Consider the following 26,551-nt stretch of genomic DNA (forward strand, 5'->3'; position numbering starts at 1 on the left):
GCAGCTGCTCATTTGATCTAGATACTCACACGTACCAGTAGTTCACATTAACAACCGGCTCACAAAAAACCAGCTGCTCGTAAGTGTTTCAAGCAAGGAACTGCTCACAGTGTTCAGCTGCTTTCAAGAGCCAGCTGTTCTCAGAAACCTACTGCTCACAAAATACCAGCTACTTACAAGAACCTAACTGTTCACATGAATCAGCTGCTCACAGGAGTCAGCTACTCACATCTACCGGCTGCGGATGTGATCCAGCTGCTCACAAAAAAGCAGATGCTCATATGACCCAGCTGTTCATGAATACCAGCTACTCACAAGCACCAGTTTGTCACAAGTACCACCTGTTAACAACAATCAGATAAGTATCAGATGCTTACAAGAACTATCTGCTTATTAGAGCCAGCTGCTCATAAAAATTAGCTGTGCACATGTGCAGCACTAACTGCTAATACGATCCAGCTGTTCACACGAGCCAGCTGATCATGTGAGCCAGCTACTCATATTAGAAAGCTGCGTGAAAAGGCTGTACTCATAACCAGATGTGAGTAACACACAGTTAATCAAACTTATGGGTAAAATGCTTACTCATAATCAGCTACTCAGAATATTCAACTGTTTACAGAAACCATCTGCTCTTATGAGCCAGCTGCTCACATAATTCAGGTCTTCGTAACTATAGTAGCCAGCTGTTCGTAACAACCAGTTCCTTTAAACATCCAGCTGCACATAATAAGCAGCCGCTCATAGTAACCAGCTGCTCATAATAACCAGCTGCTCATAATAAGCAGATCCTTATAATCAACAGCTCTACACAAAAGCCAGTTGTTCATAAAAATCTGCTCATAAGAGAGGCTCATAATATCCAGCCTCTCACAACACCGAGTTGTTAATACCATCCAGTTGGTCGTAAGAGGAAGCTGCTTTTAAGAGCCAGCTGCTTATAAGAACCAGTTGCATTTAATACCTAACTGCTTATAACATCAAACTGTTTATAGCAGCCAGTTGCTCATAACAGTCACCTGCTATTAACAGCTAACTGCGGATATCAGCCAGTTACTCATAACAGTTAGCTGCTCATAACTGACAGCTACTTATCACAGCCAACTGCTCATAACGCCAAAGTGCTAGCTTCTCATAACAAACAGCTGCTCATAACATCAAACTGCTCATAATAGCTGCTCATAACAGCCAGCTGCTTTTTTACATCCATTTACTCATAACAATCAGCTGCTCATAGCCAGCTGTTCTAAATACATAATCAACGAGATAATATTTACAGATATGAATGTGACTAAGTGCCCCGTCACCAAGATGGCCACGTGACCTCTGCCCCGTCACCAAGATGGGCACATGACCTCTGCCCCGTCACCAAGATGGGCACATGACCTCTGCCCCGTCACCAAGATTGGCACATGACCTCTGCCCCGTCACCAAGATGGCCACGTGACCTCTGCCCCGTCACCAAGATGGGCACATGACCTCTGCCCCGTCACCAAGATGGGCACATGACCTCTGCCCCGTCACAAAGATTGGCACATGACCTCTGCCCCGTCACCAAGATGGGCACATGACCTCTGCCCCGTCACCAAGATTGGCACATGACCTCTGCCCCGTCACCAAGATGGCCACGTGACCTCTGCCCCGTCACCAAGATGGGCATACGACCTTTACCCCGTCAGCGCAATGCTCTATGTGACACTTTGAGGGCAAGCTCCCTCTCACTTAATGAATCCGGCTCCCTTTCGTTTTATTAGATGGTTTCTAGTCGAGAAGAGGGTCCATTTTCTTTCTACTGACACACTGGTAGCACCTTCGGGAAACTGGAACAACACCTGTGACACCTCCAGAACACTGGTACCTCTCCTGCACCATGTTTTTCCCTTGTACTCTTACAGTATGAGTGTAATTCTCCGTCTTATTTACAGCCGTGTGACCACCTTTCTAGACTGTAAAACGGAGATCACAAGTTTAAAATATTTGAGTCCCATGGTTCGTATAGAGAGTACACCATCACTGACCGCATTCCATCACCAACACACAGGTCATATATTGTACCGTTCGTCGACCAGTAACGCAGCATCACACAAGTAAACGTCTTTCCATGGGTATCGCACTTCATTACACCAATATGATGCACAGCGCAAGTTTCCTGATAAGTTTACACTGAAGAATCGGCCTCACGCTATGGCAGACCTTACTCCACATACGCGTACCACATACGCATACCACTTTACAGTGAAGAGTCTGCCACACACAGCGGCAGACCTTATACATACACACACACATACACACACACATACACACACACACACACACACACACACACACACACACACACACACACACACGGCCTCCAGTGACTGCGTCCTTGAGGTTCAGGACTATCCTTGGACAAGTCCTCTGTCTCTTTCTGCCTCAACCTGGTCAAGGCTGTTCAATTGAACGCTTTATGCCTGTTGCTTGTTATGTTTAGATTTAACACGTGCCTGATATGGAGGGTGTCACCTAAAAAAGAGGTACCAACACTCTAGAGGATGTCACCTGGAGATAGGCACTCTGTAGAGCGTGCCACCTGAACAGAGGCACCTACACAGTTGTTTCGTAGTCTACACAGACGACATCGCCAGACGGGGCGCGTTGTCACCAAGATTCTTTTTCCGGGGGCAGCAAAAGATCGTGCGTGGCGCTCTTGATACCATGACTGTTATTCTCCACTACCGCTGTTGCCACTGCTTTTACCGCCAGCGTCCGCCGCCGGTGAATTACTACAGCAACTAACAATGCCATGAGAGACATTAGGAGAATAACTCCTGCAACTAAATATACCCAAGGCAAGGCGGCAAGGAAGCCGCAAGCTGCTGCTCCTTCGTCCATGCCTGATGGACAGTGACTGTCGCCATCACACCAGAGCTCTACAGGAAGACACGCTTGAATTTCTGGGCAGCGGTGAGGACACATGTCAGCGCCGGCAGGAGATAGGGGCGCCGTTTCCAGCGGCCGCCACACTCCCACGTAAGTCACTAAGAATGCGCCAGTGTAGTTACCTACATATTCAACCAGAAGGTCTCGCGTCTCCCTCTGTCTCTCTCCTGGGTGTCGACCGTGCTGCTGCGGGTGGTGGTGGTGAGTGGTTTTTACACTATCATTATGCCTAGAGTTCCTGTTATGATGTTCTATCAGAGGCATATCAAAACTCCGCCAACCACTGCTGAACACGTGTGTTGAGGCATGAGGTGGCTCGGGGCATATTGAGGCTAGAGGAGCCACACTCTCCGCCGCGTACACATTAATACGTGATGACACACTACAGCTTGTTTCCGTAGCTCGATGTCCCTGAACCCGAAGGAAGAGGAAAGAGCCGTCGTTGGCAGTGACGAGGCGCGGTAGGCTGGAACAATAATTACCTCGACCAGACCCTACCGTAAAATTGCCATGACGACCAGAAAGTTTCCTCGTTCTCTCGTCGCACTCTACACCGACATCGAAAATGGTGTACTCACCTTCAAAGAAGAAATCTGTGTAGTCGTGAGCAGCTGTCATGTACGGTACACTAAGCACAAGCTTTATCTTATTGGTATAGGAGACTAGGGAAAAGGGGCGAGTGTGGTATGTATTACAGAGACAAGCGCGGGTGAGTGGAACGCCCTCCCATGGCTCTTCTGTTACCCAGATGGCTGGTTCGCGAGCAGCTCCGCCGTGAGAACACTCGTAACGTAGCGACGACTGGCGAAACACAGTGGTGCACAGAGGTCCCATGCGAGAACGAATGATGCGCAGTGCAATACGCTGGTATGGCTCTGCCAAAAATGTGTATACACATTTCAGCCGTCGTGACCCTCCGCGTCCAAATAAGAAGACATCTCGCGGTGAGGCAAAGAGTCCGTCAGGTCTGAGTGTGAAAGTACGGTCACACACACCGCCGTCAGGCGTAGCTGAGCCCCACTGACGCTTGTCTACAAACTCATAGCGAGCTAAGAACTCCACGTGAGCTGGTGCAGTGCCGGCAGCATATCGCAGAGACAGTGTTAATGCCGATGACTTGGACACATAACTCTCAGCCGGAGAGCAAGGAGCAGCATGAGGCCCTGGAGCGTGAACGCCGCTACATACTCGTGGCAGACGCTCTGGGCGGCAGAACTTACCAAGGCGCGTCGGGGTACTAGTATTGTCCACCTGCCCCGACAGATTATTACTCTGCTGAAATAAATCGAAACCATAGATATGTTCTGGAATATGGGAACCTGTTGGGTCTCCGTCAAGGATGGTAAGTGTGTTGGAACAATGGGCTGGGGGAGGCATCTCTGCATGTACTACGTGGCGGTAATGGACGAAATATAGCCACACCACCTCCGAGGACGCAGCCAGCAGCCGCCAGGTGCAGGTGGTATTAGGCAAGAGAGAGTGAGCTGGCGCCTGAAGGTAGCCACTCCTCTGCCCACGGCTGCTCACCATGTAATCACAGGTGCCACCGCGACGCACGTAGGCCGTCGATTCCCGGTCCACAAACTCGACCTCAACATCCAGTTCGAAGCCGAAAGTACGCCGACGCGGCGAGTCCTGGAAAGGAAAATCGAAGGGCGAAGCATGGAAGACTAAGAAGAGGTCGGGCCCGCTGGAGGTGATGCCTGACAGAGGCGCCCCGCCCTTACACAGTGTGGCGAGCACGGCCGCTCTCGTTGAACTACCGTCGAAGGCCACTAGATAGTCGTGTAGCACATGGCACGCAGAGCCAACCCGCATCTGGCGCTCTCGTGAGAGATGCGGCGCGTTACGGTCTTTGATATATATAAGATGTGGGTTACGCTGGTAAATGCGAATTAGGGGCAGTTTGCCATCTGGCACGCGTGTTTGCCGCACGTGGTAATGGCACGTCAGATTGCGTGGGTACAACCCTGGGTAGTTAGGCGACTGTATCTTGCAATTTTTCTTGTCGCAATTTTCAAAGTTCTTGTCGCAGAAGGAGTTTGGGATGTCCTCCCCACGGTAGCTAGGATTGTACGGGGCACCGTACCTTAGCACTGCGCGCTCCTTCCGAAAGAAACGATAAGAGATCCGCAACATGATGGATTCCTGCGGTGAGAAGGCCGCCGGATTAGCCTGCGGATCTTCTTCCAGGCGGTTGAAAACTCTTAGCATGACCGTGACGGCGGAAGTCTCTGAATAGTAGACGTTGTGGCCCCAAGAGGCGCCGCACCAGTATCCAGCGTTCAGTGGACGACTCAGCTCCTCTATCTGCATGTAACCATCTGGGCAGCCAGCCACCGTGTGCGACACGAATCTGCGGGAAATAGTAAAGTTAGCTGTGCTGTGACTGGCCTGATTACACATGGTGGTCGGGGCTAGTTTATTTCCTTACTCCGCGCGCCACGTAGGTTAACCTGTGCTTTAAAGGGATAAACAAGACTTCTGTAAGCTAAAAGAGAAATAGTTTGACTATCATGTGCTTAACTCTTAAATGAGCCCACATGTTGTGTGAGAGGGATTATCAGTAACTATCATTTAAGCTCTTAAATTATTATTATTATTATTATTATTATTATTATTATTATAGCTAATAGATAGATAAGTTTTTCTGCCAGTTAAAGGTATACAGGAATTTCTGCACATTGGTAGACAGAGATTTATGCAACTTAAGGGGTAGACAAGATTTTGTGCATATTAAGGGGTTATAAGGATTTCTGCAAAATAAGGGGTAGATAATCCGCAAGTTATGGAACAGAAATGGTTTTCTGCGAATCATGGCTTGGATATTTCTAAAGGTTTGTCAAACAACAGGACAAGTGCCCCCCTACTAGTGTTCAGATATTACTAGATGTCTGCATGTGGTTACTTGCAGGTTACAGGACAGAAGATTATTTTCAGATTAAACGGCAAACCTTAATATACATATTACAAAGATGAAATGAAAATGTACAAAGTTAAGAATTAGGTATAGCGGATTACAAATAACAGAGTAGACTTGGTTATCTGCAAAACAGTGGTTAGACATGGTTATAAGATAATTTGATAATTACAAATTGGGAACAAAAGTTAAAAAGCCCAATTTGCATCTATAAAGTCTATATTTATTTAGTACAATCATTCTCATTAATCGTATTAGTATTACAGGTTTGAAGCCGGTGAGAAGAGGCATTTTTAGTTACCGTACGTGTACGTTGGGACATACACATCCAAATAACAACGAGAATCAACCACTCAGGAAAACACTCCAGCCCGATAAGTTTGAAGCCGACCAGAAAAGGCATTCCCTACTTAAGGAATGCACTAAATTTCAAGGTTGGTACACAAGGTTAGCTTAGGTAAGGCTTGTCAAGAAGCAGGACAAGTGTTTCTTGACGCGTGTCTTAGTCATATGATGACCCGCCGCTGAAGATTTAGGTCATTTAACCGAGGCCTTCCGCTGGCTTACCGGTTCACCCCATAAAAAATTATGGCTATGAATATAACCATTATTACACTACACACAGAATAATCTTATAAGACATCATCCTTCTCATAAGATGCATTACCTCTTAATGATTTAAGCCGCTCAATTGAGGTATGATCAAGATATTTTACCCTAAATAATACCACACCTTTTCGCTAATCAAATTAACACGAAACTCCAATGACATTCTCAATCCTCCTCTACGAAGGAAATACTAGTGGTGAAACCCGTGGTGAATGGATGAAGCAGATCAGAAAATACTTTAAGTTATTACGTGGTAACGAGACTGGGAATAGGCTGTGAAACATTGATCTTGTTAGGTAAGAGGACACAGGTGCAGCTAATGGGACATGCTGTGTTTGTAACGGCTTTGTCAAGCCTTTACAAAGCTCCTGGAGAGCGAAACGTTGCCAAAATAAAATGTCGCATTAGTGGCGTAAGTGTTCTTTTACCTAACATATTGTGGGTAATTCTACCAACATTATTACAACATTAATCACAGTTCACCTACACATGTGAATACTTACATAAACTTTCCACTAGTTACAATACACCGGTACTGAAAGCTTGAAGCCGATCGCATAAGGCGTTAGGAATTATAAACAAATACTTAGAAGGACGAAAAGAGAAATTTAGTTTATAATATACAGTAAAATATGATATAGAGTTTACTGAACTCGAGTAAATTAAAATGCCATAAAAATGTGAGTTTCTGATATTTCTCAGTTACATTTTCTCAGTTACATTATTTTCAAAATTATCAGCATAGTAAAGGTATTTGAATTGCGTTTTAAAAGAAATCCCAATTTAATAAAATTTCTTGAAAATAACTGGCAAATTGGTACTTACACAGCATTAATTCAATGCAAAAATTATTACAAAGATACACTGACGTTTACGGTGTAAAACTATTCAATAAATGCATGGAAACTAGTTTGCATAAATAAATGAAACTGACGCAGCTCAGAGTGAATGTCACATTTTCTTTTAATAAAGCTTATCATCACTGAAAGATTGAAGACTATCTCCTTAAGGGAGGGTCCTTGATGCAGGTGAGGGGCTCTTGATCTAGGGAATTGGATCTGCGCTCCAGTTCCCTGAACTGAACCTGAATGCCTTCCATCCTTCTCCCCTCCCCATAGGTGCTGTATAATCCCTACTGGTTTAGCGGTCTCGATGTTAATAATAATAATAATAACAATTGAAGCCTATCAAAAATGTCATTTTTCCAGTTACTGTTCCATATCCATCGATTCTAAAGTATTTTTAGCCGAGTTGGTAAACCACACAAACTAGAGATACCAGAAGATATTCTCTTCGTAAGATGCATCAGCCATTAAAGACTGATGCTCAATATTAATTAAAAAAAAATGAACTGGAAAAATCCACTGTATCTTACACACAAAATTAGCAGATGTTACTCTACACACTCTGCAATACTCTCCACCTTCGTCTAAATAAGGCACACTAGTTAGAACACACCAGTTAGGACACTCTAGTGCTGCATAATGGAAGAGAAACAGAAGAGGCAAAAAGAATTTAAGGTTATCGGTTCCATTTTAAAAGCTTGGAATGTACTATATAAAGTTAATCATACGACAGCTGCACATGAAAATAGTTCCACCAACTATTTCCCATATATAGTAAACAAGCATTGTAAACTTGAAGCCAGTCGGGTGAGACATTTTAAAATTATAAATGAAAGCACAGAGGAAAAACAAAATCATGCAACCACATAATGGTACCAATTCAGGGATACCATATAATAGGAAGTTAGCTTTAAGCTATAAATGTAGCTTGTAACATCATATATTAGTAAAGTTGTATTTACTTGTTGGGGTTTATAGGTCCTCCTAGTCTCCCGGGAAGAAAGATTTCCAAAATCTGGACTATAATTTGTTCCATTTGGGAATGAAAACGAGAACGAGTAGTTCCTATTGAATCGGTTAGATTCCCCTTACATAAACCTCTTCTGAGTTGAAGGCTCAAATACCCAGCATCTGGGCCAGTGACTGGCTTCTCACAACATCCATAGATTATCCCAAGTGCGGGGAAAAAAGAGGATGAAACAGATGAACATCGCTCCCTGAGCCGACGTGCTCGGCGGGTTTGTTATGAGGCGGAGAAGCATCTCAAGGAGAATGGGGGAAATTTATCACAGATTCTCACGGCAGAGTAACACGTCCGCATACTACCAATGCTTGCAGAGATATCTCACGTGTTGCTCTGGATAATAATAATAATAATAATAATATTATTATTATTATAATCATTATGAGAGGTGTTAAATTCGTGTGAGTATTCATAACAAGGCCGATGCTTACTACCTGCAGTCAGTTAATTGTCAGACTATTGCGGGAGAAGCACTTGTCACCTCCAGTTTCTTGCTTATTTTTTAGTTAGAATTTTATGTAGTGAAAGCATGGGAAGCAAACAGGCTTGATCCAGGAAAAAGAGGACTAGTCACATTTCTTAGATCTCCCTAGTCTGGGCCAGTAGGCCTGTTGCAGTGATCCTCCATTTTTACGTTCTTTTAAGAGCCTCTCTTCAGCTTTCAGGAACCTCCCTTGAAGGATCTTTGACTACTGCTGTTGTTTTATTTTATTTTCTATTAAGCTAAATGGACATAATATATGCTAGAAAGAGAGCTAAATGTAAAACCTAAAACATTCATATTTAGACGTAAGTACTAGTGACAGTCAGATTTAGATATGAACACTAAATAGTCAGAGCTAGATGTGGCCGCTAATAATAGAGGTGGATATAATTGCTTGCAATAAGTGCTAGTGATAGAGCTAGATATAAACACTAGAGATAGGGCTAGCTATAAATGCTAGAGATAGTCATAGCTGGGTATACAGCAAGCACAAGTAACACTCGGAGCTAGATATTCCGGTAAATATTAGCGGCAGAATTAAACCAGCAAATGCTAGGAAACAAAGTTAGATCTGAGTGCTAGAGACAGTCAGAGCAAACTGGCGTGACAGACGCGTTACTTCAGAGCCTTTGATGATAGCGAATCAGCTTTAAGTCGTGTATTCAAGATTGTAAAACCAACGTTTAAAGCAAAAATAATGAATTGAAGGAGTTCAGGCTTGGTACCCTAAGTGTTGAAAATAGTTCATGAGGTACCAGGACCCACTAAATGAGAAAAAGATCGAAGCTTCAAACAGGTTATAATGAAGCATTAATGGCTAGTGGCTATGAAGTTGTCGAAATACATAGAGTGCGTACATATATTTGTAACTTGCATGCATCATATCTAAAGCCCTATCATATAGGAACAGTGTGGAAAAAACTCCTGTTGACGAAATTCTTGACTTTGAAGAAAGGAAATAACACTTGTTTGTCGTACCAGATGATTTATGACCTTGTTGCAACCTTGTTCCAGTTCTTGTCCGAACTATTGAGACTAAGGAAGGATATTAATCGTCACTGTTTGCCATAACTATCCTTGATTCCTTTATTGGATAATGGATCCGAGGTCACAGGCGCCTCATTAAAGCATTTGTGCCTTAAGTTGCTGAGACAGTATATCATCCAGCTAGCACTGGTCTTGCAGACCATACTATCGGATAAAACTTGATGTTGCAAACTATGACTGACCCTGAATGTACCATCTGAGATTATGCAATATCACAAATGCTGAATGCTTCACATTGTACACCACAGTAATGATAAGCACTTACAATGTGAGATTCTGTTCTCTGTTCCACAGATGAGCGATAACTCTGATGGTCTCAGTGTGAATAGGAATCACAGCTCTCGGTTTACCATTCAGAGAGAAAGGGGATTTCAAAATGGGTACTCATACCTTCACGAATTATTGCAATGCAATCGTTAATGAAAGCAAAGCGGAGCCAGTCTGCAATGTTATGGTAAAGTACCACAAGTAGGAACCTGGAATGTCGAAGTTCATTCATAAATTTATCGGTTCTCACAGAGTTCGCAGTTTCGTGAAAATAAGTTCGAAGTGCGAGATATTGCTAGCAGGACTAACAAGGAAGCTCACTTGCATTGCTACTACAACTACTTGTGTTGAGGCAGAAGGCAGTTTTCCTGTCCAACTCCGTTATGATCATCATCTTAGACAAAGAGTGTTTATGTGTGACATATACCCTGTCCCTGACACTTGAGAGGTATACCGAGTAAAGTAATAGGTATCAGTGCCCATGGGCTCTATAACTTTTGTGTTTTAGAAATCGTTGCATAGTAACCATTGATTACTAATATATTCAAATTTTATGTATTCACCTTGAATTTTAGCTTTAGGAATAAGCCAGTTTGTTTTAGTTTTTCGTGAATTTGCTTACAGAAGACGTAGTGCAATACAACCTATCCTTTGTTGTACATGTATCAAACTATGAGAAAGCATATTCACCACAATGTTTTTAACAGGATGACTGAATTAAAGTCCCTCGACTCTGTACTTCAGGCCATTTTCTGCGGAAAGCTCAAGTACCAGCGGGGGATGGAGGCAAGGAGACTCCTCCGAATAGAAATAACTCTTATGTTTCCCTCCTCGTTCACAGTCATCGCATAGGAGATAGAGAAAGATGGCCATTTCAAGTACATCTCCACACAAGCCTGTGTTTTTTTGGGCCTTCGAAGTACATAGTTTTTTCTATTGCAGTTTTTTACTTCAACGTCATTTTGACATGGAATGTGAAGTCAGTGCCGAATGACAAAATACATTATTGAACCCGTTAATGTGAATGTCATGTTGAGACGCCACGAATAGTGGCCCTGTAACTGAAAGAATACCTACAGTAGTTTTCTTAATCTCTCACCTTATGCCAGTCAGACTTCAGCAGTGATATCTGTCTTTCGTGGCCAAGTAGGCCACGCTCCATTAATTCCCCATGCCAGATCCTTGTATCATCATCTAGACCTCAGCACTCTCCTTGACTCCTCTTATCTTGGCTTGAGGCACTCGCCGCATCAAGCCCTTGATCCTATTAAGGGACTTCGGAAACGTCCATAGCCTTAGTGGGAACCTATTAGTAAAATTTATGCTTTATTCGACACACGCTTCAGAAGACTAACGCACCAAGAAAATAAGAAAGGTCTTGCGAAGCTAATCAATTGCCTCTTTATGTTATTTCATTTTTACTGGTTCAGCTCACGTGCCTCGGTGTAAGGGGATCAAACCTAGAACTCAGCTTACACACTGAGTGTTCTGGGTTTGATCCCCTTACACCTGCTGCCTCTTTTTGCCTAGCAGTAAATTTGTACCTGGGCCTTAACAAAGTGGTGAGGGTCGCATCCTGGGGGGTGGTAGTATACCTAAGGTAGGGTTGGACTTTAGAAATGAGCTTAGGTAAGATAACAGCTCCTAGCCTATAAAATTGATTTCCGTAAAAAAAATACGTACGTTAATTACACCTAACCGAACCTAACCTGGAATAACATATAAACCATACCACGGGTGGAGTTTGAACCCGCGGTCAGAGAGTCTCAAAACTCCAGACCGTCGCGTTAGCCACTGGGCCAGCTAGCTTCAATACTGAAGCTAGCTGGCCCAGTGGCTAACACGACGGTCAGGAGTTTTGAGACTCTCTGACCGCGGGTTCAAACCCTACCCGTGGAATGGCTTGTTTGCAATCGTGTCATTACGATTTCGTGAGTCATGGAATAACACATGTCAGTGTTACATCTTTGCTTGCATATAGAGAGAAATGTAAATACACTTCCTGTTGTATTTACAGGGTAAGCTTTATAAAGAAATGTTACCAGTAGCGTCCGGCAGGAAACAATACGTCTTGACAATTTTTTTTCGTATTTATAAAAACGAATCTCCATAAGTTTTGCCTCGCTATGTGAATATGTTTGATAGTGATGCCAGAATCTATGCAAAAAATTTAGTAATAAAATTGTAAATCTCCCTAAAGGACATCTGGATAAATTTAAAGTGGAGATATAACACTTTGAGCGGCAGAGAGATAACGTCTTAACGGGATGAAAAAGTGACGCGTGCGCTAGCACACGCTCACACACACACACACACACACACACACACACACACACACACACACACACACACACACACACACATACACACACAGTAGCGGCCAGTGAAGAGGTGGGGCCAGAAGCTATGACTCGACCCCTGCAACCACAACTAGGTGAGTACACACACACACACACACACATCTGGAGGAAAGGCAAACACACCCCACAGAATCTCCCACCAAAAGACTCCAACCGCGACATTCCCAACGCAACTGAGCAACCTATACTCCAACCCACTCACTGTTCCCTCTGCCACCAACCCCCATATCACAAACCTCACCCCAACAGCTGTCCCTTATGGGCATTCTGACCCCACCCCCATCAACACATACCCCACCTACACCACAGTCCCATATAGGCCCCCACCAAGGCTCTCCCTCCCCCAACCCCAATATACTTGCACGACCACAATGATAGAAAAGAAACTAAAGGTTTGGTACACAAACGCGGATGGAATAACGAATAAACATGAGGAGTGGAATGAAAGAATCAGTGAAAAATCCCCAGACATCATAGCAGTCACAGAAACAAAACTCGCTGAGATAATAACAGACACAATCTTCCCAACAGGATATCAGATCCTGAGGAAAGATAGAAGGAGTAGAGGGGGAGGAGGGGTTGCACTGCTCATAAAACACCAATGGGGATTTGAGGAAATGGAAGGCATGGACATGATTGGAGAAAGAGACTACATCGTAGGTACAATTCAGTCCGGAGAACATAAAGTAGTCATTGGAGTGATGTATAACCCACCACAGAACTGCAGGAGGCCAAGAGAGGAGTACGAAGAAAACAACAGGGTGATGGTGGACACACTGGCTGAGGTGGCAAGAAGAGCTCACTCGAGCAGAGCAAAGTTACTGGTAATGGGCGATTTCAACCACAGGGAGATCGACTGGGAAAACCTGGAGCCACATGGGGGTCCCGAAACATGGAGAGCCAAGATGATGGATGTGGTACTTGAAAACCTCATGCATCAACATGTCAGGGACACAACCAGAGAGAGAGGGGAGGATGAGCCAGCAAGACTGGATCTTGTGTTCACCCTGAGCAGTTCAGACATCGAGGACATCACTTACGAGAGGCCCCTTGGAGCTAGCGATCATGTGGTTCTGAGTTTTGACTATATAGTAGAGTTACAAGTGGAGAAGGTAACAGGAACTGAAGGGGACAGGCCAAACTATAAAAGGGGGGACTACACAGGTATGAGAAACTTCCTGCAGGAGGTTCAGTGGGACAGAGAAATGGTAGGAAAATCAGTAAACGAGATGATGGAATATGTGGCAACAAAGTGCAAGGAGGCAGAGGAAAGTTTTGTTCCCAAGGGAAACAGAAATAATAGGAAGACCAAGACGAGTCCTTGGTTTACCCGAAGGTGTAGGGAGGCAAAAACTAAGTGCAACAGAGAATGGAAAAGGTACAGGAGGCATAGGACCCAGGAAAACAAGGAGATTAGTAGAAGAGCCAGAAACGAGTATGCGCAGATAAGGAGGGAGGCCCAGCGACAGTATGAAAACGACATAGCATCGAAAGTCAAATCTGACCCGAAACTGCTGTATAGCCACATTAGGAAGAAGACAACAGTCAAGGACCAGGTGATAAGGCTGAGGAAAGAAGGTGGAGAACTCACAAGAAACGATCAAGAGGTATGTGAGGAGCTCAACACGAGATTTAAGGAAGTATTTACAGTAGAGACAGGAAGGACTCTGGGGGGACAGACCAGATGGGGACACCAACAAGGAATACACCAACAAGTGTTGGACGACATACATACAGATGAGGAGGAGGTGAAGAAACTGCTAAGGGACATCGATACCTCAAAGGCAATGGGACCGGACAACATCTCTCCGTGGGTCCTTAGAGAGGGAGCAGATATGTTGTGCGTACCACTTACCACAATCTTCAACACATCCCTGGAAACTGGGCAACTACCTGAGGTATGGAAGACAGCAAATGTAGTTCCCATTTTCAAAAAAGGAGACAGAAAAGAGGCACTAAACTATAGACCTGTGTCATTGACGTGTATAGTATGCAAAATTATGGAGAAGATTATCAGGAGGAGAGTGGTGGAGCACCTGGAACGGAACAGGAGTATAAATGCCAACCAGCACGGATTCACGGAAGGCAAATCCTGTGTCACAAACCTTCTGGAGTTTTATGATAAAATAACAGAAGTAAGACAAGAGAGAGAGGGGTGGGTTGATTGCATCTTCTTGGACTGCAAGAAGGCCTTTGACACAGTTCCTCACAAGAGATTAGTGCAGAAGCTAGAGCATCAGGCGCATATAACAGGAAGGGCACTGCAATGGATCAGAGAATACCTGACAGGGAGGCAACAACGAGTCATGGTACGTAATGATGTATCACAGTGGGCACCTGTGACGAGCGGGGTCCCACAGGGGTCGGTCCTAGGACCAGTGCTATTTTTGGTATATGTGAACGACATGACGGAAGGGTTAGACTCAGAAGTGTCCCTGTTTGCAGATGATGTGAAGTTAATGAGGAGAATTAAATCTGATGAGGACCAGGCAGGACTTCAAAGAGACCTGGACAGACTGGACACCTGGTCCAGCAAATGGCTTCTCGAATTTAATCCTGCCAAATGCAAAGTCATGAAGATAGGGGAAGGGCACAGAAGACCACAGACAGAGTATAGGCTAGGTGGCCAAAGACTGCAAACCTCACTCAAGGAGAAAGATCTTGGGGTGAGTATAACACCGAGCATGTCTCCGGAAGCACACATCAATCAGATAACTGCTGCAGCATATGGGCGCCTGGCAAACCTGAGAACAGCATTCCGACACCTTAGTAAGGAATCATTCAAGACACTGTACACCGTGTATGTCAGGCCCATACTGGAGTATGCAGCACCTGTTTGGAACCCGCACTTGATAAAGCACGTCAAGAAACTAGAGAAAGTACAAAGGTTTGCAACAAGGTTAGTTCCAGAGCTAAGGGGAATGTCCTATGAAGAAAGATTAAGGGAAATCGGCCTGACGACACTGGAGGACAGGAGGGTCAGGGGAGACATGATAACGACATATAAAATACTGCGTGGAATAGACAAGGTGGACAAGGACAGGATGTTCCAGGGAGGGGACACAGAAACAAGAGGCCACAATTGGAAGTTGAAGACACAAATGAGTCAGAGAGATAGTAGGAAGTATTTCTTCAGTCATAGAGTTGTAAGGCAGTGGAATAGCCTAGAAAATGACGTAGTGGAGGCAGGAACCATACACAGTTTTAAGACGAGGTTTGATAAAGCTCATGGAGCGGGGAGAGAGAGGGTCTAGTAGCAACCGGTGAAGAGGCGGGGCCAGGAGCTAGGACTCGACCCCTGCAACCACAAATAGGTGAGTACACACAGTAGCGGCCAGTGAAGAGGTGGGGCCAGAAGCTATGACTCGACCCCTGCAACCACAACTAGGTGAGTACACACACACACACACACACACACAGTAGCGGCCAGTGAAGAGGTGGGGCCAGAAGCTATGACTCGACCCCTGCAACCACAACTAGGTGAGTACACACACACACACACACACACACACACACACACACACACACACAGTAGCGGCCAGTGAAGAGGTGGGGCCAGAAGCTATGACTCGACCCCTGCAACCACAACTAGGTGAGTACACACACACACACACACACACACACACACACACACACACACACACACACACACACACACACACACACAGGGAATACTTGTCAGGAAGACAGCAGCGAGTCATGGTACGTGGCGAGGTGTCAGAGTGGGCACCTGTGACCAGCGGGGTCCCGCAGGGGTCAGTCCTAGGACCAGTGCTGTTTCTGGTATTTGTGAACGACATGACGGAAGGAATAGACTCTGAGGTGTCCCTGTTTGCAGATGACGTGAAGTTGATGAGAAGAATACACTCGATCGAAGACCAGGCAGAACTACAAAGGGATCTGGACAGGCTGCAGAACTGGTCCAGCAATTGGCTCCTGGAGTTCAATCCCACCAAGTGCAAAGTCATGAAGATTGGGGAAGGGCAAAGAAGGCCGCAGACGGAGTACAGTCTAGGGGGTCAGAGACTACAAACCTCACTCAAGGAAAAAGATCTTGGGGTGAGTATAACACCAGGCACATCTCCTGAAGCGCACATCAACCAAATAACTGCTGCAGCATATGGGCGCCTAGCAAACCTCAGAACAGCATTCCGACATCTTAATAAGGAATCGTTCAGGACCCTGTACACCGTATACGTTAGGCCCATATTGGAGTATGCGGCACCAGTTTGGAACCCACACCTAGCCAAGCACGTAAAGAAACTAGAGAAAGTGCAAAGGTTTGCAACAAGACTAGTCCCAGAGCTAAGAGGTATGTCCTACGAGGAGAGGTTAAGGGAAATCAACCTGACGACACTGGAGGACAGGAGAGATAGGGGGGACATGATAACAACATACAAAATACTGAGAGGAATTGACAAGGTGGACAAAGACAGGATGTTCCAGAGATTGGACACAGTAACAAGGGGACACAGTTGGAAGCTAAAGACACAGATGAATCACAGGGATGTTAGGAAGTATTTCTTCAGCCACAGAGTAGTCAGTAAGTGGAATAGTTTGGGAAGCGATGTAGTGGAGGCAGGATCCATACATAGCTTTAAGCAGAGGTATGATAAAGCTCACGGCTCAGGGAGAGTGACCTAGTGGCGATCAGTGAAGAGGCGGGGCCAGGAGCTCGGACTCGACCCCCGCAACCTCAACTAGGTGAGTACAACTAGGTGAGTACACAGTAGCAATCAGCGAAGAGGCGGGGCCAGGAGCTGTGACTCGACCCCTGCAACCACAAATTGGTGAGTACACCCACACACACACACACACACACACACACACACACACACACACACACACACACACACACACACACACACACACACAATCATTGAAGGTAATATAAGCTCCTGACAGTAATGCTGGCAGGCAGAACCCTGATAAGTCATGAATATTTATTTCCTCGCTTGCATAGTGTGTTGCGATTCAAACTGACAGCGCTTGTAAGCACGCTGAAAAAGACTGCCCATACTGTGTGTGTGTGTGTGTGTGTGTCCCCTTTCCCCTTCTCCCTCCCATCCCTCTCCCTTCCCCCTCCCTCTCGCTCTCTCTCCTTCCCTCTCCCTCCATCCCCTGTCTCCCACTCTGCGGCTTGACATTCAATTATAATCCATAATTGACCACTCGTGTCAGGTGTCAAACCTTAAATTGAAAGCTTTCGCAAAACTGTTTCGAAGTCAAGCTCAGTGGCAGTGAATTAAGTGCTTGTGTTAAGTAAGCATTGTATTAAGCGCTTGTGTTAAGTAAGCATTTTATTAAGTGTTTGTGTTAAGTAAGCATTGTATTAAGTGCTTGTGTTAAGTAAGCATTGCATTAAGTGCTTGTGTTAAGTAAGCATTGTATTAAGTGCTTGTGTTAAGTAAGCATTGCATTAAGTGCTTGTGTTAAGTAAGCATTGCATTAAGTGTTTGTGATAAATAAGCACTATATTAAGTGCTTGTGTTAAGTAAGCATTGTATTAAGTGCTTGTGTTAAGTAAGCATTGTATTAAGTGCTTGTGTTAAGTAAGCATTGCATTAAGTGCTTGTGTTAAGTAAGCATTGCATTAAGTGTTTGTGATAAATAAGCACTATATTAAGTGCTTGTGTTAAGTAAGCATTGTATTAAGTGCTTGTGTTAAGTAAACAATGTGTTGAGTGTTTGAGTTTAGTGGGATTTGTGTAAGGTGTGTCGTATTCAGTGGGCACTGCATTAGTTGCTTGTGTTATGAGAACATTATATTAAATGCTTGTTAAGTAAATAGTGTATTATCTGCTCGTGTTAAGTGAACATTGTATTAGGTAATTGTGCCGAGTGGGCATCGCATCATGCACTAGTAGAAGGTAGCATTATTAAATTAGAATTATTGTATTTTTCAAGGTATCAGCCGTTTCCCCACGAAGATAGAGTTAGCTTTGCCTTAAAAAAATTCACCATTATTAATTTAACAGCTGTACTGCCATATAAGCGCACACGTCACAGTTCAAATAATCCTCCAAAGTGCGCTATTCCTACCACTGCTTCCAAGTGCAGGCACCGTACTTCCTATCTTCAGGACTCATGTCCGGCTGATCGGTTTTCCTGAATCCCTTTACAAATGTCACCTTACTCGCATTCCAGCAGCTCGTCAAGCCATGGAAACCACTTATCTCCGCTCAATTCCATCTGACACGCTCACATAAGCCTGTTGGACGCTCACTTCCCCGGCATTCATAACCGCATTTACCACCTCTCTCCAACCCTTGCCGGGACGAACCTAGTCTTTCCTTCCAATCAAGATTTATACATTCTCTTAGTTCTAGACGGCTTCGAAGGTCACCGGCGGCAGTCGTTCCGGTTGGTGGTGCCTTATCGATCAGGCTATTGGTGATAACTGCATACAAATCAATCTATGCAGTTATCACCAAGAATTTAATAATACATTGGACAAATAATAAATTTTAAAACTCTTAATTCTTGGGAAGAAAAGTTTGTTTGTGGGTTGTGTGAAGGACCTGTCTAGTTTGGCCAGTGGGCCTGCTGCAGTGTTCTCTTTCTTATGAGTCGTGCGTCAGGTGTTGCTTTATTGTGGGATGTGATAGTGAGGTGTGGGTTAGACACTTTATATGCCTTCCTTTGATGCATTACTTTTATTGTTCCTTGATAATGTGAGTAGTCACGAAAGCGCTTGGAACTTCTCTATTCTTTCACAGTGGTTGTTTTGATATATATATATATATATATATATATATATATATATATATATATATATATATATATATATATATATATATATATATATATATATTACATTCCTAAGGAATTAATAATAATAGTTTTGGAGGACAACGTTTTACACTTGAGGTTTATCACCGTGTTTTGATTTGATAAAGTCTTACACAGTGAATCACTTATGCCAGAAAAAACCTGCAGCGTGACTTTGCTCTGATGCAAAGCAAAATATGGATAATCCTTGTGCATAAAACACCACGAGCGCAGTACTGTTTTTTAACCTACAATTACAAACATATAATCCCGTGTCATTTACCTGCCTAGGTTGAATTTGTCGATGCTGAGCTGCACCAGGTCTCCGTACATGTCCCCGGAGGCGATGAAGGTGAGCTGGCAGAAATGAGGCAGTGTCCCCCTGGTCGGTTTGGACACCTGCAGTGTGTATGTAGCGCCCACTCGCCCGTAGTACGTCCTGTTACACGCTGTGGAGGATACAAACACATTACACGCTGAAGAGGGCACACTCCTATACGCACTCACACCCAGTGAAGACACACACCAACATCAAGAAGTGTAAATAAGAGTCCAAACGTTATACTGCAACACTTCATATAATTACCAAGGACTCACTAATACTATGTTGATCAGTTCTGATCTTCATATTACAAAATGAATAGATATACATTGGACAACGCACAAAGAAGGACGACAAAATCCACTGTATAATGAATCTTTCGTACAAAGTTAGATTGAGGGACCTGAACCTTCATTCTTTTAAAAGAGTTAGTGTACTGATGACATCCTTCCAAGAAAGAACTCGAAGTATTGGCTTCATGTCGGATAAGTTTGGATAAAGAAAGGATGCTGGAAAATATTGGTCCGGCAATAGAGAGGTCAATGAGTGAAACCATCTGCCAAGTAAGGTCATTGAAGCTTCAACTTTAAGTTAGACAGATACATAAGGAAGAATACTTACATTTGAATAGGATCTCCATAGGATGAATTAGTAGAATAATTGAAGCTTAAACTTTAGGAAGCTTTTAGAATAGGTAAAATATGTATTTGAGTGAAAGGGGCTGGATTCGAAAAGAACCAGCTAAATATGAGCTGGTTAGACCCGCTTATGTTGTTACGTTCTTCTATTACACGTCGAGGAGAAACAGCTGACATGTATCGTGTGAGGAAGAGCAAAGTGAGCTCATGGAAAAGTGTAAAGCAACGATGTGTTCTCTGTAAAGTTGCTGTACCACTTTATTTCTTGTTCATGTGCTCTCTTAACTGTGCTTACTCTGTGTTATACAAGTCTCTGCATTAATGTGACGCTTATACAATAAAATGTTTTGTATGAAAAAATTCTCCATAATTTTATATCATCGATTTGTGAGTGCTCTTAGTGAATGAACTCACGGCATGACTTCTGTAGCGGTGTGACTATTGTGATTTTACACCTCTGGAGAGAGAGGTGGTGTTGCGTGATGCCAGGCATAGTAACTAAGTACCTTGGATTATTTTCTTATAATTCTCATGCCGTAGGCTGGTTTAAGGGTTTAAATATACGCTCACATGGGCCCTGGTATGGGCCTGGCCCTGTTAGAGTGGGGCCAATGTGTGAGGGTAAGATTCTGAAATAATGAGCGCATTTAACAGGAGGCTGAAGCCGACTAAGATAGGGTGGTTATGGCGACTCACTGGTACCTAGCGTAATGTTTTTTTTCCTTCTATGTCCTAACCTTAATTAACTTGTAGTGGTGTACTTGGGTGTTTTGTAAAATGTGAAATGAGGTGAAGACAGATCTTATTTGTATATGTTATGGATATTATGTATTTTTATAATAGTGAGATACCTAAAGTTAGTTATTGACCACCTGATTAAAATTATGGGTAGAATTTTGCGAAGCATGGGGGCTTAGGGTGGCTTATTTTGAATTAACTTTATATATACTTCTAGACCAGGTATTATAACCCCTCTCCCTCTTACCTCCATGGTAACTTCGTAACACGCTGGTATTTTATATGGCCTGGAACAATAGGCCTTTTAAAAAATACCCTTCTAATAAAAGCCCAGCTTCCTTTATATCTCATCAATACTGAAACTTTAAAGCCTATCAGAAAAAGCATATTCTTCAGTAACTGCTCTGAATCCATCGATTAAAAGATATCGAACAGTTTCATCAAAATTTCAAATCTTGAGCTAAATAACCTAAACTTTTCAGTATCATGTTTCTAATGGAATACCCAGCGTAAATGTTTTAAAACTGATAAGTTGAGGCGGTGATCAGTTATTTAATGGAAATGAATATCACCGTTCATCTAATAAAAAAAAATAGCATATTGGGACTTATACAGGCCATTAATAACCTCGAAATTTGCATTCTGGAAAATACACAAGGGCTGAAAATTTGAAGCCTATTAGAAGAGGCTTTTTTTTTTTTTTCATGAGGGCACGGATTCCTGAAATTCCAAGTTTTATTTACTTAGAACTTTAATAAGTTTACATGCGCAGAAACTAAGCTTAATGGTTATTATTCTGCCCATAAGATGCACCACCTAATAAATATTAAAGCCATCCATAAGAGGTAAACTCAGTATGTGTAACATGAAGAACTGAGACACTTATACAACATATGGGAATCTCTACTGAAGAAACGTTTCGCCACACAGTGGTTTCATCAGTCCAATGAAAAGCAGGACTGATGAAGCCACTGTGTGCAGAAACGTTTCTTCAATAGAGATTCCCATATGTTGCATAAGTGTCTCAATTTTTTCAACTTGTCGGTTTCCAAAACCAGTCATCACGCATGTGTAACATGATTTAAAGTATTGCACTATTTTACACACAAAACTGTCACCTACACGCTTGGATTTCACTTTCTCTAGAATCGAAATAGTGGGCACCTTGCTTGATTGTTACAAGCTAAGCAGCAGAAGATTTTGAAAGTTATTGGAGCCATTCCAAGGATGAAATCTGATCTACAGCTCTTTTCATAGGGCACCTGCCCATGTCAAGTATTCAAAGAATTTTACCCTAGTTACCACATACAAGCTTGGGAAATTTGAAGCCAGTTGGATGAGGTCTTAGTGTGCTATGAGTGAAAATTAAGCTACGAGGCAACCACTAAAGGGTGCTCTACCGAGGGCACCTAATTAACGACGACTCGCTGACGTAGGAACATTATTAGCTTGATAAAGTTCCATAATGCGTCATGTTTCATCTGTTCTTTTTTTTGTTTGTGGTTTGTATCTTTACTCTCATACGGAGTTATTGAAGATTTCATTCGCAGAAATGAAATACAGAGGTTTTGAAACCCAGAGGTTGATAACCCGGAGAGATTGTTAACCCTGAGGGATAACAATTCAGTATAATTCAAGAAAGCCAATCAGTTTGGCTTTCTTGGGTTATGGAGAGAAATGGTATAAAATGTCATTTCTCTCCATTACACAACCCCATTCTTGGATTATACTGGGTACCTATTTACTGTTAGTGAATAAAAACTGCATGTCCCAACGTCTTGCCCAGAATTAAGCCCGGGTGATATTTAGTCAAAGACAAAAGAAATATTTATTAAACATGGAAGAAAAACAGTAATATTAAAGGACAGTTTTTTTTTTTATAGCAAAACAGGATTCATTACTCAAATAACCCGCACACTGGAAAATGGAACATATGACGACATATGGTGACTTTGTCAATGGTCCAAGTCGGACCGAAACGTCGTCGTAAGCTTCTCTCTTTTATGTGTGGGTTATTTGTGTAACATATGACGACGTTTCGGTCCGACTTGAATCATTAATTAGTCACACATGGCCCAAGTCGGACCAAAGGATCATCATAAGTTTCATTCTCCTATGTACGGGTTATTTGTGTATTGTTCCAGTCTCCGTATTGTGACTATTCTAAAACTGGATTCTTCGGCAGTGTGCTTCTATTTTATATATGATTGTTATATAATGGAAACAAAAGTTAAGTACAGTTCTCTTTTATATTCCATCACACAGGATGCATTTCATAGTGTGGAAATCCGTCAACTTGAGCTAGAAGACTCCCGTACGATGATTAAAATATCGCTAAGTATTGCAATGAGGGTTCAAGAGTAATGGGACCATGGAAGGTTTCGTTTCAGCAGAGCCAGATTTTCCATTATTTAGGAATTACTATTTCTCAGGAGGGACTAACCTATACATAGGAAAAATAGAATTTGTATGATGATAATTCCAGTATCACGGAAATGGATTTCAAAAACTCTTTTATAAGAGTGAAAAGAAAACGGGGAAGGGGAATAGATGGAAATTTGGACTAATTTTACGCCCTAAGAGGAGGTAAGTGATACATGTAGAAACAATGCGGATTCATAGTTCCAAAAACTTTGCGTCATTATGAAACTACAATGAATGACTGAGAATACATTTTAGCACTAGCCTCACGACATCCTGCTTGAACACTAAGATTATTATTGTTATTATAATCAAGGGGGAAGCGCTAAACCCGGAGGATTATACAGCGCCTGGGGGGGGGATGTGGAAGGCATTCAGGCTTAATTCAGGGAACTGGAGCACAGATCCAATTCCCTAAATCAAGAGCCCCTCACCAACATCAAGGAACCTTCCTTGAGGGGAGATTGAACACTAAGAAAGAACCATTGCTTCACCTGTAAGTTTATTTAGGTACAGGTACACATGTAGCTGAATGGTTCAGAGAACCGACAAGTTGATAAATTAGACACTTGGGTATCTTTATCGACTCAAGGTTGAGGGACTGATTACCTCAGACTCCTCCTGTGCTTCACCATTCTCCTTTGTATGGACTGATGAAGCCACTGTGTGGCGAAATGTTTCCTCAATAAAGATACCCAAGTGCTGCATGTGTCTAACTTATCCAGAGGTACACATAAATACAGTTACACAAATTATCATACATAGTAACATATGTGTAAATTACCGAGGATAAAAAATAACTCAGATTTATTTACGTTGGGGTCCTACTAAGCAACAACTACTAAATAGGAAGCAAAATCGGTAGGGAAGACGGAAAAATTGGAAGAGTAGAGGGAGGTGGGGAGAATGAGAGAGTTGGGAAAGGCGGGGAGTTAAGTGAGAGGTAAGGAATTGAGGGAGAATGAAGGCAGGAAGTTGGAGATGATGGTGGCAGGGTGTTGGAGAGGATGATGGCAGGGTGTTGGAGAGGATGATGGCAAGGTGTTGGCGAGGACGATGGCAGGGTGTTGGAGAGGATGATGGCAAGGTGCTGGAGAGGATGATGGCAAGGTGATGGAGAGGATGATGGCAGAGTGTTGGAGAGGACGATGGCAGGGTGCTGGAGAGGACGATGGCAGGGTGTTGGGAAGGAGGTTAGGGCGAGGGTTGGCCAGACAAAATAACCGAGTTAAAATGGAAACAATATAACCTGTAGGCGACACACTGCCCCTCACTCTTGCTGTGTCAACCCCACCCAACCCCCACCCGGCCCCGCCCTGCTCTACCCTGCCCTGCTCTACCTCGCCTTGCCCCGCCCTGTTCTACCCCGCCCTACTCAATCCCGCTCTACCCTGCACTGTCCTATCCCGCCCTGCTTCGTCCTGACCCGACCCGCTTTGCTACACCCTGCCCTGCCCTGTTACATCTGGCTCTGTCCCATCTCTCACCACCTCACCCCGCCCAGCCCACCCTCTCCTAGTGCAATCCCGTTCAGTCCTGCACCTCTCCGGCCCGGTCTCGCCCCGGTCCCGACCTAGCTCGCTCCGACTACTCCATCACCACCCCTGGATCCACCAAGAGAATGAAGGAAAAGTTCTCCCAGACCAACGATTTCAAACAGTTTCGGCTTCTAGTGTCTCCTTCTCAATTAATATTTTTTTCAAGCATACAAAACCATCTTTTAAGAGACTCGAGAGACGGAATGACTACCGAACATATGTATGAAAAACGCCCTAGGGAACAGAGTCGCCACTAGATTAGACTAAAAAGAAGAACAAAGACTTCAAGTGAATAATTCCTCGCTTCTTTGGCTATATCTCGACGTTGCAGAATTTGATAAAGTCATGGCTGTGTTTGCCATCAGCGGGATCACAGAGATTCAGAGTGAGCAGACCTGTCATCGCTTCGAGACGTGAATTTGTCTGAGAGTCGACGATCTCAGCAGTTCCGCCACGAACCCGGACGTACAAATCTGCAGGCAGCCCTCGTGTCAGCGTTTCCAATGTTGATGCGATTCTCACTGAGGTCACTTGAGCGGGCGGTCAAAGTTTGTGGAGTTTGGCGCTGCCACGATCCGAGGGTAATTCTCCAGGGAATGATGGGGGGCAGGGAGGTTCCTTAGTGTTTCTGAAGAGCTCTTGATCCAAGATATTGGAGTTACCCTCCTTTACGTGAATCATTCTTGATTCATTTCAAGGAGTAGACCTACAGATCTAGTGTTTCCAATTGTATGTAATAATAATAATAATAATAATAATAATAATAATAATAATTAAGGTGAGAGTATTTTCTTTGTCAGTGTATATAAGAAAATTTATCCTGACTCATGTCTAAGCTGTATGATGACCATTCTGTCATGCACTTTATCTATCTACCCATCTACCTAACTGTATATATACCCCTGTATGACGCATGTGGGTTTAGCGCTTAGTTACGATTATAATGTATAGCTATGCATCTTTAAATATGTCTGTATATACACGCTCGTTTCTGCTTCATGTGCATTAATAAATTAAAAAGTAAAAAAATAAGAATATCCCAAGAGAAATAAGCAGTGTGACTAATTTTTATTTAAATGTTTAGATATTCTATTAAAAAAAAACTGACTAAATTCTAAGAACCTATTGACTTTTAGGTTAATAGTTGCTCATTGCGACTTATGTTAAGTTTACAAACTATATGGATGGAAAGGTATGAAAACAGATTTGCCATGAAATCTGTTGGGGTTCGGGATGAGATATTAGCATCCCAGTTGGTGCCGGGTTACACAGCTATCTTGATTAGGTGCAAAATCATCCTATTAGAATCTTCGTGGCTTGATGGTTACAGCGCTGCTACTCGAGTGGACCACGGTTCGATTACCTGTCCATTATTTTGTTATTCACAGAAAGTTCTTTATTAGGACCTATCTTGGGTTTATAGTCAATCATATATAGAATTCATTGGTGTGCCAGCTGGATACATCTATAAATATTCACCAGCTGGACACAGCTATATATATATATTCACCAGCTGGACACGGCTATAAATATTCACCATCTGGACACAGCTATATATATTCACCAGCTAGACACGAATATAAATATTCACCATCTGGACACAGCTATAAATATTCCTCAGCTGGACACAGTTATACACTGTGCA

The 26,551-nt window shown here is 43.3% G+C and overlaps 1 protein-coding gene across 1 annotated transcript in view; it reads right to left on the bottom strand.

The window, feature by feature from the left end:
- Positions 1-6: 6 nt before the first annotated feature.
- The window catches only part of LOC128700046 (uncharacterized), a 46,679-nt gene continuing 20,134 nt past the window's right edge, over positions 7-26,551 (bottom strand). Inside the window, exons 2-3 of the mRNA XM_053792983.2 lie at positions 19,533-19,698; positions 7-5,278 (exon numbers count right to left, since the gene is read on the bottom strand). Coding sequence (XP_053648958.2) covers positions 2,641-5,278; positions 19,533-19,698 — 2,804 coding nt within the window. The 3' untranslated portion in view covers positions 7-2,640. The remainder of the gene's footprint in view (positions 5,279-19,532; positions 19,699-26,551) is intronic.

The sequence above is a fragment of the Cherax quadricarinatus genome, chromosome 64, assembly GCF_038502225.1.
Source record: "Cherax quadricarinatus isolate ZL_2023a chromosome 64, ASM3850222v1, whole genome shotgun sequence".
NCBI classification, from domain to species: domain Eukaryota; kingdom Metazoa; phylum Arthropoda; class Malacostraca; order Decapoda; family Parastacidae; genus Cherax; species Cherax quadricarinatus.